Source organism: Artemia sp. Qi Xiang Cuo, chromosome 14 (genome assembly GCF_049724085.1).
Source record: "Artemia sp. Qi Xiang Cuo chromosome 14, ASM4972408v1, whole genome shotgun sequence".
NCBI classification, from domain to species: domain Eukaryota; kingdom Metazoa; phylum Arthropoda; class Branchiopoda; order Anostraca; family Artemiidae; genus Artemia; species Artemia sp. Qi Xiang Cuo.
Window position 1 is genome coordinate 11,264,267 of NC_142807.1, and position 14,673 is coordinate 11,278,939.

Consider the following 14,673-nt stretch of genomic DNA (forward strand, 5'->3'; position numbering starts at 1 on the left):
AACATTAACACTTAAAAAATGAAGAAATTATTCCGTATATGATGAGGACTTCCCCCTCCTCTATACCCCACTATTTACACTAAAGAACTTTTGTCTCAATTCTTTTTGTCAACACCTCCATACATGGGACAGGCTTAACATACAGTGAAACCATCTAGCAAAAATCCCCAAGTAATTGCAGGGAAATGTCTCTCTGTCAGGTGGCATCTGCAGAAGTTTGAATTTTACAGTAGCCATTTTGTTCTTTTATGGAAGGATCAAAAATTTCAGGTAAGACATAAAAATTTTTTTGTGGAGTTCCATGAACTGTCTTGGGAAATGTTAGGTTTACAGTAATCATTTACTGGCTCTAGTTTGTCGATTAGTATCTTTATGAACTAGAATCAGCGTTTTTGATGTGACTTTGTCATAATTGTTGAAAAAAAAATTACATGATTGCAGTGACATATGAGGTTCCGTACTTAGGACTGTCCCAAGTATTGGTACTTGGGACATGTCCCATGCATGGGCGTAAGCACAGAGGAGACATTTGACCCCTCCCCCTCCTGAAAAATTTTCTTCCTGAAAAATTTTGCATTATGTATTTTCTCTCTCTCTCTCTCCCTCCCCCCTCTTTCTCTCTCTCCCTCTCTCTCTCTCTCTCTCTCTCTCTCTCTCTCTCTCTCTCTCTCTCTCTCTCTCTCTCTCTCTCTCTCTCTCTCTCTCTCTCTCTCTCTCCTTTGTCACTGAAAGCAGAAGTAGCTCGGAAGATATTTTGGACTTGACTGAACCCATCGAATCAAATGCTAAGGAAGGACCTTCAGCTGAGAGAAACCCTTAATTTGGTGCTATGAACACTGGAGACTTTGTCTTAGTACTTGAAAAGGACACCAAAAAAGGAAAGTGCCATAGTGTTGGTAAAATTGTTCGAAAATGGCAGAGGAAAAAGAAGTAGAGGTTCGGTATTTCCAGAGGATTGCTCCAGTCTTGAAATTCATTCCCACTGATGCTTCATACTGGTATAGTTCTACTAGTCAGTGATCCAGGGACCGTTATCTTTCAAGGGGTGGCTCACATTCGCTGCAGTTGGTTTGAGGGTGAATTATAGGGTAATCGGGGGCGCTGATAACGAAAATTGGGTTGCACAAGTTAACACGTGTGTAGAACATGGCCATTTTAGCCTATAAATTAAAATTCTGCCTATAACGACGTCATGCCGTTCTTGATTTTATTTACACGGTAAAATAAACTGAAAAATTTCTAAACTTGACATGTTCTGAGCCCTAAGAACAAGTAATTTCACCTGATATTTTTTAGTTTTTCCCCACAACCTTTATTTTTTTGGTTAACCTTTATTTAATTTTGATAACAAGGTTTCTAAATATACTTTTTCTTAGTTTTTTTTATTTTTCTGAAATTTTTCCTTACATAAGTATATTTTTTTATTATAAGCGTTTGAACAAGAAAATCCCCCCCCCCAAAAAAAAAAAAGAGAAAATTTTCTGAATAGTGAGGTTTTACTCGAAATATTTTCAAGACAACCTATAATTGTTATCTCACCGAACGACAGATCGCTCTTTTTTTTTAATCAAATCATGTATTTATATTCTATACAACTAATATTTTTAACCAGGAAAAAAAACAGATGCCTAATTATGCGATCGCATGTGCGAATTTGGTATATTTTGTATGCCTTATTTGAATTCTGCTCGTCATTACGAGTCAAACCATGTGCCTCTTTTCCGAAAAATCTTAATGTTTGAGCAACTATTTTTTTTCTGTAGTAGTAGATACAATCTGGCTTACGTTGACTCATATACAAGCCTCAAGGTGGCGAAGCCGTATGAACGTGTAGTGCAGAGGTGACTAAGGCTGATTTAAGATACTATTTTCTTTATATCCCAGCATAGCAGGGGTCAATGATCCAATCGGTTAGATTGGGTCAGCGGCCACTGATGTAGTAGACGGTAACTGTCATGATCAGCTAAAAGTAAGGTTTAGACGACTGCATTAGTAGATTAATATCAAAACAAATAAAAAATCAAATATTTAAAGCTGAACATGAAACGGTGGCTCAAATAACTTTTCTTCTTCATCTTCGTCTTCGGACTTGTTCTGATTCACATTGGAAAGTAGGCATTTATGAAGGTCAGCTCCACACTTAGATGCGCTTTCACAGAAACCTATTTTGGAGCATTTGCAGTGCGAGCCGCATCTCGTCTTGTCACAGTTGCAAAAAGAAAGCGACGCTAGCCCATGCGGCATCGCAGAAACTAGGTCTGGCTTCAATACATGATCTTCAATTCTCCAGCCCATATCGGTAGCCCGAGGTAAATCAATAAAGGGCTTGTGGCTTTGGATCCAAATCAGTGACTGGAACATGCACCTTTTCAAATGAAGCAGAAACGAGATATCAGTTGGTGGTTCTGCCGTACACTGTAACCACAAGCTGCTTACAGACGTTGACTAAACCATCACTTTGCACAGATGATTGCTTCTCTGCAAGGGCTTGTACTTCATCACCTAAAGACCCCAACAAAGTTTCTGAAGACTTCCCAGCTCGAAAAAAGTGGATCTTTCCGATTCCATACAGAAAGCTTGTGGTGTCACATCCACTCAAGCTGTGGACAAGCGGCAAGGCGTTGTAAAATGTTACTCCTAGTTTTTGTGCTGCTGTGTAAATAGGTATGCAGTATCACGGAAACTTAATCCAGAGCTGCTTGAGCCCGAGACTAGCAAGATACTGGAAGTAGTATGCAGCTAGTAAGACGATATCACTATCGTTGGCTTGTATTATCACAAGTGTGCTCTTTCGTCTTGCGGCAACTGCTGTGTGGTATAACGGTATAACACCCTAGTGTCTTCTTTCTCATGGCAAGACGAGATATCGTCATCAACAGAGCTTCCATGGGGTGTAACGGTAACAGCACTATGTCGACTCTTGAAACTTCCAGCGAGATGAACCATCAGACGGATCAAAATTTTGTACTCCCAGACCTCAAAAAGAACTTTTAAGAGTCAACCTTTGGCTGAGCGACTACTGAGAATCCCAACCCAGAATGTTGCAACTTTTCTGGTGGAAGTGAACGGGCTGGAAATATTTCCTCTAGGATCTCCTCTTCTTTTTTGATAACCAGATGCTTCTTTGAGGTTGAACGAGTAGTCATCACGGGTTCTATCGTCACTAAGACCGTCATACCTGTCATCAACCAAATGGATAGACTGACAAGCTTCGGGTATGTTCCTAAGAATCCCATCGTAAAATCTTATTCCAAAATCTGCAACTGTCTCATTTTGTTCTGGTTGATAACACCTTATGACACTCATTACATCAACTATATAGTCAGATCGAGGAGAGTCTTCAAAAAGCATATGTGGACTCATTTTTGGCCATGACTGCAAGCCGGACTGTTGCAGAATGCAGTTCAAAGCTGTTGACCTTGTACCCGTACGTAGCTGAGGATCCCTACGACTTGATGATAATACTGCAAGTGAGGCCAGATATGGCTGTAGCTCATACTTCAGCAGCTCACAGAGGGACGAAGTTTGTGCTGAATTTGCAAGACGCAAAGCTCGTTTAAGCAGCTCAGTGTCCCCAAAATATTTTTTTGTGGTTCTTTCTTTTTTTCCTTTTTTGGCAACAGAGGCGAAAGTTTGTACAATACCAGCTTTTACTTTCGTGGATGTCTCGTCGAGATATGAGCACATGGCTTCGAAAGAGGCGAAAGTTTGTACTATACCAACTTTTACTTTCGTGGATGTCTCGTCGAGATATGAGAACATGGCTTCGAAGCCAATGTCTCGGAAGTTCAGCAGATTATTTTCTACGGTTTCTAGAGCTCTATCCTCTGTCATAAATTTGTATAACTCTGTTCTCGTCGTCATGAATGGGTTTCCGAGCAACTCTACCAAGTCCATAGCCCGATTCTCACCTTTTATTATCAGATTCGTAAACGCAGTGGTATCTTGATAATGCTTCATTGCCTCGTCATCCATATTCAGGTTTGCTTTCAGCATTCTGGTGACTACTGTGAGAAAGGGGAGAGTAGCCAGATATCGATCCCTGGCATTTTCATTTGTTGTCGCACCAACGATACCAGAAACTCTTCTATAACCTTTGATATCCAGATTCATGGTCGACTATAAAGCTCGATCACATGCAATGCTACGTAAAGGCATGGTTGTTTTCCCAACAACAAAATTGCCACTTTCAAACTCTCGGTGAAATTCTGGCGCTTTTTCAGGCAGGTGTAGCATTTCTTCTAGGTAGTTAAGTGAAGCTGTGGCGTATTTATCGTTTCCGGGTGCGAAGAAAATCGGGATCATCTCTTTTGTGGCGTTTATGTGTGATCCCTAGTCCGCAGCTCTTTCAGCATAAAGATAGTCGTTTCCGGTACGGATAAGATCTAATAGTTGATCCAGAGGCTATGATTCCTTATGGTAGATATGGACTCATTGTACTTCGAGAAAAGCGGAGCAGTGCTGTTCAACGCATCTCTTATCTGTTTGTATGCTTCAGAACTAGTTGTACCAACATGGTGTACCTCACGCAAGACACCTGACACCCCTAAAATCGTTGTTGCCGGAATCCTTACCTTTAACTAGATCAGATAAATATCCTAAATCCTTTCCTTTTATGTCGTAGTTTTCAGTAATTTATGCAATAGTCAGTGATCCAAGGCTCGCTATCGTTCAAAAAAAGAGAGGGGTGGCTCACATCAGCCGCAGTTGGTTTGAGTACGGATGCCGGGGTAATCTACGGTGCTTGAAACGAATATTGGGGTGCACATGCTCGCACTAATGTAGAACTTGACTATTTTAGCCTATAAAGGAGAAATTAGCCTTTTATGGCTAAGTACGTTATGCAACTAAAATCAGATATGTAAGATGCTCGGCTTTTTTTTTATTGCTGTGGAAACCAAATTTGCGCATGCGATCGCAGAACGAGGCATCTGTTGTTGTTTTTTTTCCTGGTTAAAAATATTAGTTGTACTGAATATAAATACATGATTTGATTCAGAAAAGAGCAATCTATCGTTTGGTGAGATAAAAATTATAGGTTGTATTGGAAATATTTAGAGTAAAACGCCACTATTCAGGAAATTTTCTATTTTTTGGGGGGAGGGGATTTTCTTGTTCGAACACTTATACATTCTTGCAGATTCAAGTCTCGACTTTGTTTTTATTAACAACATGTTAAGGACATTCGAACGGTTCAAATAATGTGCAGTTTGATTCGTTTACATTTTTTTTTAACAGCTAAAAAACTTAAAAAAACTTGGTCATTGTAGGCTAATTTCTGGAAGCTATGACGCTATTTAGAAAAATAAATAGTTGCTCAAGAATTAATATTTTTGGGAAAAGAGGCACAAAGTTTGACTCGTAATGCCGAGCAGAATTCAAACAAAGCATAAACAAATATACTTATGTAGGCAAAAATTTCAGAAAAACCGACAAAACTAAGAAAAAGTATATTAAAAAAACTTTTTTTCAAAATTAAATAGGGGTTAACTAAAGAAATAAAGGTTGCGGGGAAAAACTAAAAATACCAGGTGAAAGTACTTTTTCTTAGAATTCACAATATGTCAAGTTTATAAAGTTTTCAGTTATTTTATCATGTAAAAAAAAAATTAAGAGCGGTATGACGTCGTTATAGGCCAAATTTGACTTTATAGGCTAAAATGACCATGTTGTACACGCGTGCGAACTTGTGCACCCATATATTCGTAATAAGCGCCCCCAATTACCCTAGAATCCACCCTCAAACCAACTGCGGCTGATGTGACCCACCCCTTCCCTTTTTTTGAACGATAGCGAGCCTTGGATCACTGACTATACCGAAATCGTGACGATCTTGCCAAAGCCTGAGCCTTCCGGGCAGACCGAAAGACAGGCTGTACATTTTGTCTTTCCCTTTGATTTGTCACCATTTAACGAGTTGTGAACAAGTGAACGACTTCTGGTTTAAGCTCGTTTTATACAGCATACTGTTCTGAGGATTGAACTGGTTCTTTGAGCATAGAAAAGAGTACCTTTCAGTAATACCGGAAGCCCTGTGCTCGAGGAATCTGAATTTAGGGTGGCAGTTTACTAATTTAAGGTTGAAACGACATTTAGCTTCGGATAGCAGCTTGATAATTTCGGTACCATAGGATATGCAATAAATTAAATTTCTGTTCTTATAGCTTTTTGAATTTGGTTTTGGGAACTGGGGTGAAATTTTTCCTTTTGAACTTCCTCAGTCAATGACGTAAACTTTATAGCAGACATTAATATTTTATTTTTATGGTTTTACATTTCTGGCTCTGGAGGAAGAGGGTAGAGGTATTATTTAAGTCAAAATTTTTTTGACTATATATTTTACTGTCTATTTATGTTACTGTCCAATGTTTTGATAGCAAACAGTTTTCGAAAGTAATTATCCCATCGGTATCCACTGGATTTACATTTCAAGAGGATTGCTCCATTCTTGAAATTCATTCCCACTGGATGATCTTGCCAAAGCCTGTGCCTTCTGGACAGACCAAAAGAAAAGCTGGACATTTTGTCTTTCACTTTGATTTGTCACCATTTAACGTGTTGTGAACAAGTGAACAACTTGTGGTTTAAGCTTGTTTTATACAGCTGTGCTTTGTTGTTCTACATTGTTATCTCTATTACATAATTGAGATTTGCATTGAATAAACGTTTTATTGTCTGTCCCAAGTATGGTTTCCACTTGTCCCATCTATGTTGCCCAGTGTTGTACTTGGGACAAAATGGGTAGTTATCAAAAAACCTATTTTCTTGAAAAACAAATTAATTTCACGTCTTGAATACTTGACAACATCTTCCTTGATTTCTGCAGATGATGCTGAGAAATTTTTGTTTCTGCACTACAAAGTGTCAAGGAGTAAGAAGCAAATCAAAAAATTGTCCCAAGTATGGAGCCTTCCCCTATATGACCCCTTATTATTTTAATCTTGCAGGCCCAGAGGTCCCTTCCCATATTATTGTATTTTAGAGTTTTTCTTATTTACTATTTTATTTACGCTGTTATCCCTAAGGTAACTTACTCTATGTTCATCTAAGGATCAAGGGTCATTTATTGGTTCCAAGTATGAAGCCTTCCCCCCAACTGTTTAATTTGTATGGACTATTTGACTCTTCAGGAAAGAATGTGCCGCCATATGGCATTATTGTCTCTGAAACTGGCAAGCTCAATCTATAGTTAAATAGATAACAACTTTGCCATCTTTGGGTTAAAATTGTAGTTTGCTGCCACAAAATGGCAAAACACACCACCTTTCTGAGGCACAATCTTCTTGGCTACTTAAAAAGAGAACTAGAACTTCCAATTTTCGTTCGAATAAACCCTCTCCCAATTCTCTAGGTTTAAACGGATAGTTTTGGGAGCCCGCTTGACTGATTCTATTTCAAACAGTAAGCTGTATGTAAAATTTGGTTCTACACCACTTTCAAGGACTATAAAGAGGGAAAGGTTGTGATGGCTAGGACACATCTTGCGGACGAAAGACGACAGATTGCCAAAGCTTATCCTTTTCGGTAATCCATCTAGGGCCAAACAAAAGTAAGTTGTCTCCGAATGGAGTGGGAAGAGATTATAAGAAAGGATTTAAATGAAATTGGAACTTCTTGGGAGGGTCTAAATAGGGAATCTCTGAATAGATAAGCATGAAGGAGGAGCATGCGCAGCTGTGTTGGCCTCAAGTGGCTTGGAGCTGCCGTGAGTTGTTAGTAGTAGTAGTAGTTGACATAAAAATAAAATCATTTTCTGGCCCCTGGACGTTTCTTAGGTCAATTCGTACTTGAAAACTGTAATTTTCTAAGAATTTTCTTTTGGGTATTTCAAAATTATGAAGAATTAAGGCAGTATCATATTATCATCAGTGTTGCCACGTTTAACCAAAAATCTAATTATGTAAACTTGAGAATACTGTCATAAAAATTAAAAAATTAACAGTCTGGTGATTCCCAAAGACAATTACAACTTCAAAGGTAAGGTACAACTTCTTAAGTTGTTTGGTACCATGTGTTTTTAGCTTATCTTTTGCTGATTTTTTCCACGTCTCTTTTTTTAATTTGATGCTCTTATTTTTTTAATCTTTTAAATAGCATTGGTTCGATTTTCTGGGACAAAAAAAAAAATGAATCCGCGATCTCCTTTCTTGAAAAAAAAATATAAAATTCCATATTTTTGTAGATGGGAGCTTGAAACCTCTATAACTGAATTCTCTGATATGCAAAATTTAGTGGTGTATTTTTTGTTAAAACTTATACCTTCCTTGGAAGTGTTTTCCCTCTTACTCAAAAATCAAGAAAATTGTCTCTGGTTCGTAGCTTTTGATGCTCAACTTCAAACTTGACGAATTTTATGTATTTGGAATCAACATATAAATTAGATTCTTTATGGTGTATATTGTTATTAAAACTCTTTTTTCAGTTTTTGTTACTATTTGCACAGGCTGTTCCTTGCTTACAGTTCATTGCTACAAGATGCTATGATTTAGCAGCAATATTAATGAATTAACTTTATTTCCCACTAAAAAGACATAATGTCACTATATACATAGTGAGCAATTTATTTCTCCATGGGGGAAAGGGGGGTAGAGGGAAACAATCTACTTTTAGGAAAAAGATAATCAATTATTTGGTTGTTTCAAAGTAGTTTCTTTTAGATACTTTTATTACCATTCAATAACCATATTTTTAAATTATTCTATAATCATTGTACTAATAAATAATGAGCAAGATGTCTCCTTTAAGGGCTCAAAATGGAACTTGTGAAAGAAGCAATTAGTACATTTAGAAAGAGCATAAAAAGAAAGACCAGGTGGTGTAATTGCAAATAGTAATACAGTAGATGCAATCTTTGTCGGGTCCCTGTACATGATTTACTGATATTGTACATTTAGGAGAAATTTTAATTTTTCGGTTACTTTTTTATCAAAACTTTTTGTTTACTTAAAAGGAGCGCTAAAACATTTAATTTCCGTTCAAGAGCCATCTTCCGATTCGTAAGGACAATTGGTTTAATATGATAGCTAGCCCCTAGGGGAAATAACAAACTAATAAACACGTCATCTTTCTTTTGAGAAACAGAGATACAAAATGCCACTCTTTTCCAGATATGAGCTTGAAACCTCTATATTAAATTTCACTGATATGCTGAGCCCAATGGTGTGATTTCACCAAGATCACTTGCCTTTTTGGGGGTATTTTTTTCTTTTTCGAAAATCCGGCAAATTTTCTCAGACTCGTAGCTTTTGATGTGTAACTTTAAACTTAATGAATTTTATATATTTAGAATCAGAATACAAAAATCAAACCCTTTGATGTATTTAATGTTATCAAAATATTTTTTTTTAGTTTCGAGGAGCTATTAGCCCTAGTCGCTCCTTATTTATGCTTGGTTACTATAAACTGATAGAAAATTATTATCTTTTCGTCAGGAATATCTGTTTCCTTAGGTCACAAAGGGTCTTCATTTGAAATTCCATAGAGTTTCAAGCAAGAAGACCCAAATGGAAGATGTTTTAGTTTCTTATAGTAACAGCTCTGTTTACTTACTAATCCATGATGCTTCGTCTTCGGTAATGTTAAGAGATCCAGATTCTAATAGCTTTGGCATGGCTGGCGAAGACCATCCTCGTACACAGCCCATAATCATGAAGCTAAATGACGCGGCACTAGCAGCTGCCATCTAAAGAGAGTAGATTGAAACAGATTAGAATTGTTGAAAATTTCAGAGCATGTTGAGGGGGATGTTGAACTAATAAAAAGGCATTAAGTGCATACTGCTACTACTATTTCTAGTAGTAGGACTACTACTAATGCTGCTGCTGCTAATACTACTATTACTAAGTCTAACGGTAATAATGCAATATTATATGCGGGCCTGCAATGAAGCTGCTGGTATAAAAAGAATAGAAACAAGCTGGTACAGAAACACATTGCATGAGATTAGCCCAAAGAATTCGTCAGATTTCTTGCAATGAGAGTAGATCGACTAGCAATATAGCAGAGATCATAATCGTAGGAAGCTCGGACTTACAATAAAATAGTGCCATCTTTTACTAGGAGCAACAACACTGTTAACGAATGAAATTATTTCCTCCTTGGCCTTCAAGATTCTGTAATAATCTTTATGCATATCCTCTGAATTTATTGAGTTGAATTATTTTGAAATTACGCTACCTGGGTGGAGAAAACCCCACGGTACTAGTATGCGCAGTTTCTATTAGGCATACCGGGCAAATTTAGTTGAGTTAAATATGCAGTGTTTCAAGCTGCATCTGAATGGTGCAACCTCTAAGAAACCCCAAGGTTTCATTGAAAACTTATCAACGAAAGCAACAACCCATGTTCAAATTTAAATTTAAGAATTCTTGTAGTTGTTGTGGAAAATTCCTTACAAGTTTTCAGCTTTTTTGTTGGCCTGTAAATTCAAGGATTTATCAAAGAGTGTTGAATTTTCCCCCGTAAATTGTTTATGTTAATACAAACAATTGTAAACATTATTTGAAATATTGTTTATAGTACATTGCTAAAAAAAACAATAGCCAATAGCTCAATAGCCAAGGGAAGTGTTAAAAGACTTTTCTGGGGAGTGGGGAGGAGATTTAAAACACCCATAATGTTCAGGTATAACCCATCATTTTACAAACATTCAGAGGAATGTTTCGGGCAAATCTAGGGAAAACATAACTCTCCATTCCTGTATTCAGGTATGGTTACCAGGGTTGTAATTTTCTATGAAGAAGGGAGGAACTGCCTCTTCCAGATCCAAGTTTTCCCCCTCCCCCAGACCCTAGTCCCCCCCACTGAAATTTAGTTTCTGGAAGAATCTTGTCAAAACTAAGAGAAGCCTGGATAATTCAAGCACCCAGAGAAACAGGTCAGTTTTCTTTAGTATATCTTCGCCTTTATAGTACTATATGGCTCATTTTTTATTTTTTAGTGTCATCTTCACTTGATTTGGGAAAACCGACTCCAAATTCCCCCCCCCCTAGGATCTTGACGAAGTTACGCCAATGATGATTGCAGTAACAAAATAAAATGTATCTACCTGGATTAAAACCTTTTGAGGATTTTTGAAAAATAGTCTTTTTAAAGACATTCTGTATTAAATTCAATTCAAAAGTCCAAGCGAAAACTGAAAAAATTCAGAAGCAATCAATTATCAAGTCAGGTTTATTACACTCCAACAAAATTCATTGAACTGGAGCCCTTGATGACAAAAAGTCAACTAGTAATTTCTAGTTAGAATCATCAGTAAATAATTACGCTAAATTATCGGAGACTAATAAAATCCATTGCAAGTTTTATGTTCTTACGACATAATAACCTTTTATTATGCCTGTTAGTGAGACAAACACCAATATTAATCATAGAACTAAAATCTTCATTGGTGGCTTATAGGCCTATTGATAAATTTATTATAGAGGAAAACACAATGTTTAATGATTTTTCAGCAAATAAGTTAAATCCGAATTTTTACGATTTTGTTCACATTTGGATACGAAATTGTTTATCTCCTACCACATGTTATTTTCATGGACAATTTTAATGAATATATAGTTGTTTTAAATCGAAGAATAGGACTTTAACTTTGATTATTATTAAGCTAAACAGGCAATCTGAAATTGGATTGCACCCCCCCCTCAAAGTCCCATATCGTCCCATATCAAGTCCCATATCGATTATCGTTTGCAATTTAGTCAAAGCTATATATATTGCTTAAATTGGAAAATTATTTTCGCCAATTGATCTTAATATACTTTTGAAAGAAATTGACTTAATAGAAAGAAAATAATGACGGATTATAAAATATTAAAGCTAAATTAATCATTAAAACTATTTCTTCTTAAGGAATTTTTTCAGGAAAATTGATCACTATTTTCAATTTCTTTTTTATCCCATTTTCATTAAAACGCAAAGGACATTTTAGCCTTCGGGAGAATTTGAGGGGGTTGCACCCTTACTTGTATTTGATGTTACTTCAGCTCGTTTAAAGTTTGACTCTATTATTGTGCTGTGGAACAAACAGCTTTCAAAGCTGTTTTGGTTATCTGTGGCCAATAGCCAGAGCTGTATCCAAGGGAGAGAGTGGTCTCAAGGTTTCACTCTCCCCCCCCCCCCAAGCACTTTTGTCCAACTCGTAGAAACGTAACAAAAATATATAGAAAAGAATTGTTCATGGGTTTTTTAAGTTTTTTTTTGTACCCCCCCCCCCCTGAAAAAAATCCTAGATACTCGATTGGAGATTTAGAGAGGAGTCCTCGGGGGATTTCAAGATATCCATTAATTTTATAACCTGCTAAATAATATAAACAAGAAACAAAATGAAACTGGTTGAGCTTCGATAATAACATACACCCTTTCAACCCTTTATGACAATAGGTGGAAATTTGTCGACGACTTGACAGTTTTAGAGATATGTCATAAAAATATTTTTATGAGCATACTCCAAGATATTATCTGTGAGGTCTCTTCACTTGACATGACAGTTAACACTTCTAAATCCGCAATAGTTTCAGTAAGTTTCCTTAAATCCCCTCCCCTTTTCTTGCTCCTATTCCTCCTGAAACCTCTGTCACATCTCTTAAACTCCTTGGTGTTACAATTTCTTCCAATTTGAAACGGGATGCCCAAATAAATAATATCCTACGACAAGCAAACTCCTCGCTCTCCCTCCTTAAACTCTTAAACAAATTTAGTTGCCCCCGATCACATTTATCACAAGTATACATTTCTTCTGTACGTCCCATAGTAGAGTATGCTTGTCCTGTGTGACACCCTGGCCTCTCAAATGAAGCAGCACAAAAGATTGAAAACGTCCAAAAGAGAGCGCTAAGAATCATTTTCAAAGAGGCCAAGGTACAATATTTGCATTTGTTAAACATTACAAAACTAGAGACCCTCGAGCACAGAAGAAATAATTTGTGCCTCCGTTTTAGTAAGTCGGCACTTCTGAACCCCCGTACCGCGAACCTTTTCCCTGAATACCATGCACCTGAAGGAAATCGTCCTCCACGAACTGTGTCCCAGCCTATCCCCACCTTATCTCCCATTCCTTGTACTACCTTACGATACAAAAAATCTTTTATCCCTTTTTTTACTGACATAATAAATAGTTTTTAATTCGTACATATCCAATTTCTTGTATTGCCAGTGTAGCAAGTGTTCCCTAACTTTTTATTTTAATTTTATGTTCGAACTTATGTTTTGCTTTGGAATTTTATCTTTTATCTTTTACCTGACCTTAGAATTTTGATCTGTTAATTTGACTTGACTTTGGATGTTTTTTTTTATTATTATTATCTCCGAATGCTTTATTGTCTCTTATTGTCAGTATTCTTTTTTGTCTCTTAATGTTATTGTCTCAGAATTGTTATTTATTATTTGATTCAGAATACGAATTCGGCCTTAAAAGGCTACTGATAGTTCATTTTTGAAATAAATCTTATCTTATCTCTTCTAGATTTCAAGGAAATCAATCTTGAAAGGTCAATATAGAAACTAATTAATCTGACTTGAAAATAAATTTGATTCTCTAACAGGATGGAGGTCAGAAGGATTTCAGCCTTATAGAACACCAACAGCAGATACAGATTTACCTACTATTTGGATAATATTCCCATACACCACCCACCCAAAATTCTATAGTAAAACTATTATTAAAATGTGTTGCAAAAATTGGTCTAAAATGTAAATAGCAAGTCAAAATCCTAATTTTTAAGCATAAAAAACTTAAGGAAAAACTTTAAACAATCCTTTTATCAGCCAATAAAAAGAAAACGCCAATTAAAAACAACTGACTTGAGTTCCTACCTCAGGATATGTGGAGTAGACAGCGTAGTAACTTCGCTCCTCCAGGTCGACAGACCTGCTACTCTGAGGAGGGCCTCGTCAGCAGCAATGTCCGTCAATTAAAAATAAACAGAAATCCATTAGAAAAACTTCTCTTTTTAAAAAGAAGTTGTTTTTTTTAACTTCAACTACTCTACGATACTCTAGCGTTTTCGGAGGTGTGAGGGAGTCAAAACCTAAAAATTGATTGTTGGAAATCCCGAACATTTTAGGTTTTGTTTCTTGATTCGTTTAATTTTTTTTTTTTCGCTTAAATTTTGATGTCTTATATCGTGTAATTCTTATTAATGTTAAGTATGCATTCGTTAAGTTTTACTTTTTCTGAAAAACTGCGCTTTAAAATTTAGATTTTACTCGTGTTTTGACAATCATAGTATTTCAACACATTAGCAGCTAGCAATAGCTAACACACTAGTAGCAACAACACATTAGTAGCTAATAAATAACAACTAGTATTAATCAAAAGTAGAATTGTGGCATTAGATTTCTGGGCACAAATAGTTGTACTGGGAGTGGTCGTGGTGGGAAGTTACTGTGGGAGTAGTCTTGGTCGAAAATTAGACATGGAAACGGAAATGGTAGGATCAGTCGGGCTTAAGTAATAGTGGTAGAAATTTTTGTTGCAGAAGCAAAATGTCATGGTAGGAATAGTCGAGATATACGACAACGTGGTCGTAGATCTGGATCTACAACTACGTTCTAGTTACCCTTAAGGAAAGGAGAGCAAACATTTCCTTGCTTTTCGCTAACAATACCCTTCACAACCCTCGGACAACTACCCTTTTGCCTAGTCAATGTTCACCCCTTCTACCCCGTCTCCCA

At 36.7% G+C, this 14,673-nt stretch overlaps 1 protein-coding gene across 1 annotated transcript in view; it reads right to left on the minus strand.

Moving 5' to 3' along the window:
- LOC148944124 (facilitated trehalose transporter Tret1-like) overlaps positions 1–11,199 on the minus strand; it is a 29,571-nt gene extending 18,372 nt beyond the window's left edge. The window contains exons 1-2 of the mRNA XM_089099833.1: positions 11,048–11,199; positions 9,550–9,682 (exon numbers count right to left, since the gene is read on the minus strand). Coding sequence (XP_088955959.1) covers positions 9,550–9,682; positions 11,048–11,098 — 184 coding nt within the window. The 5' untranslated portion in view covers positions 11,099–11,199. The remainder of the gene's footprint in view (positions 1–9,549; positions 9,683–11,047) is intronic.
- Between the last annotated feature and the right edge of the window lie 3,474 nt (positions 11,200–14,673).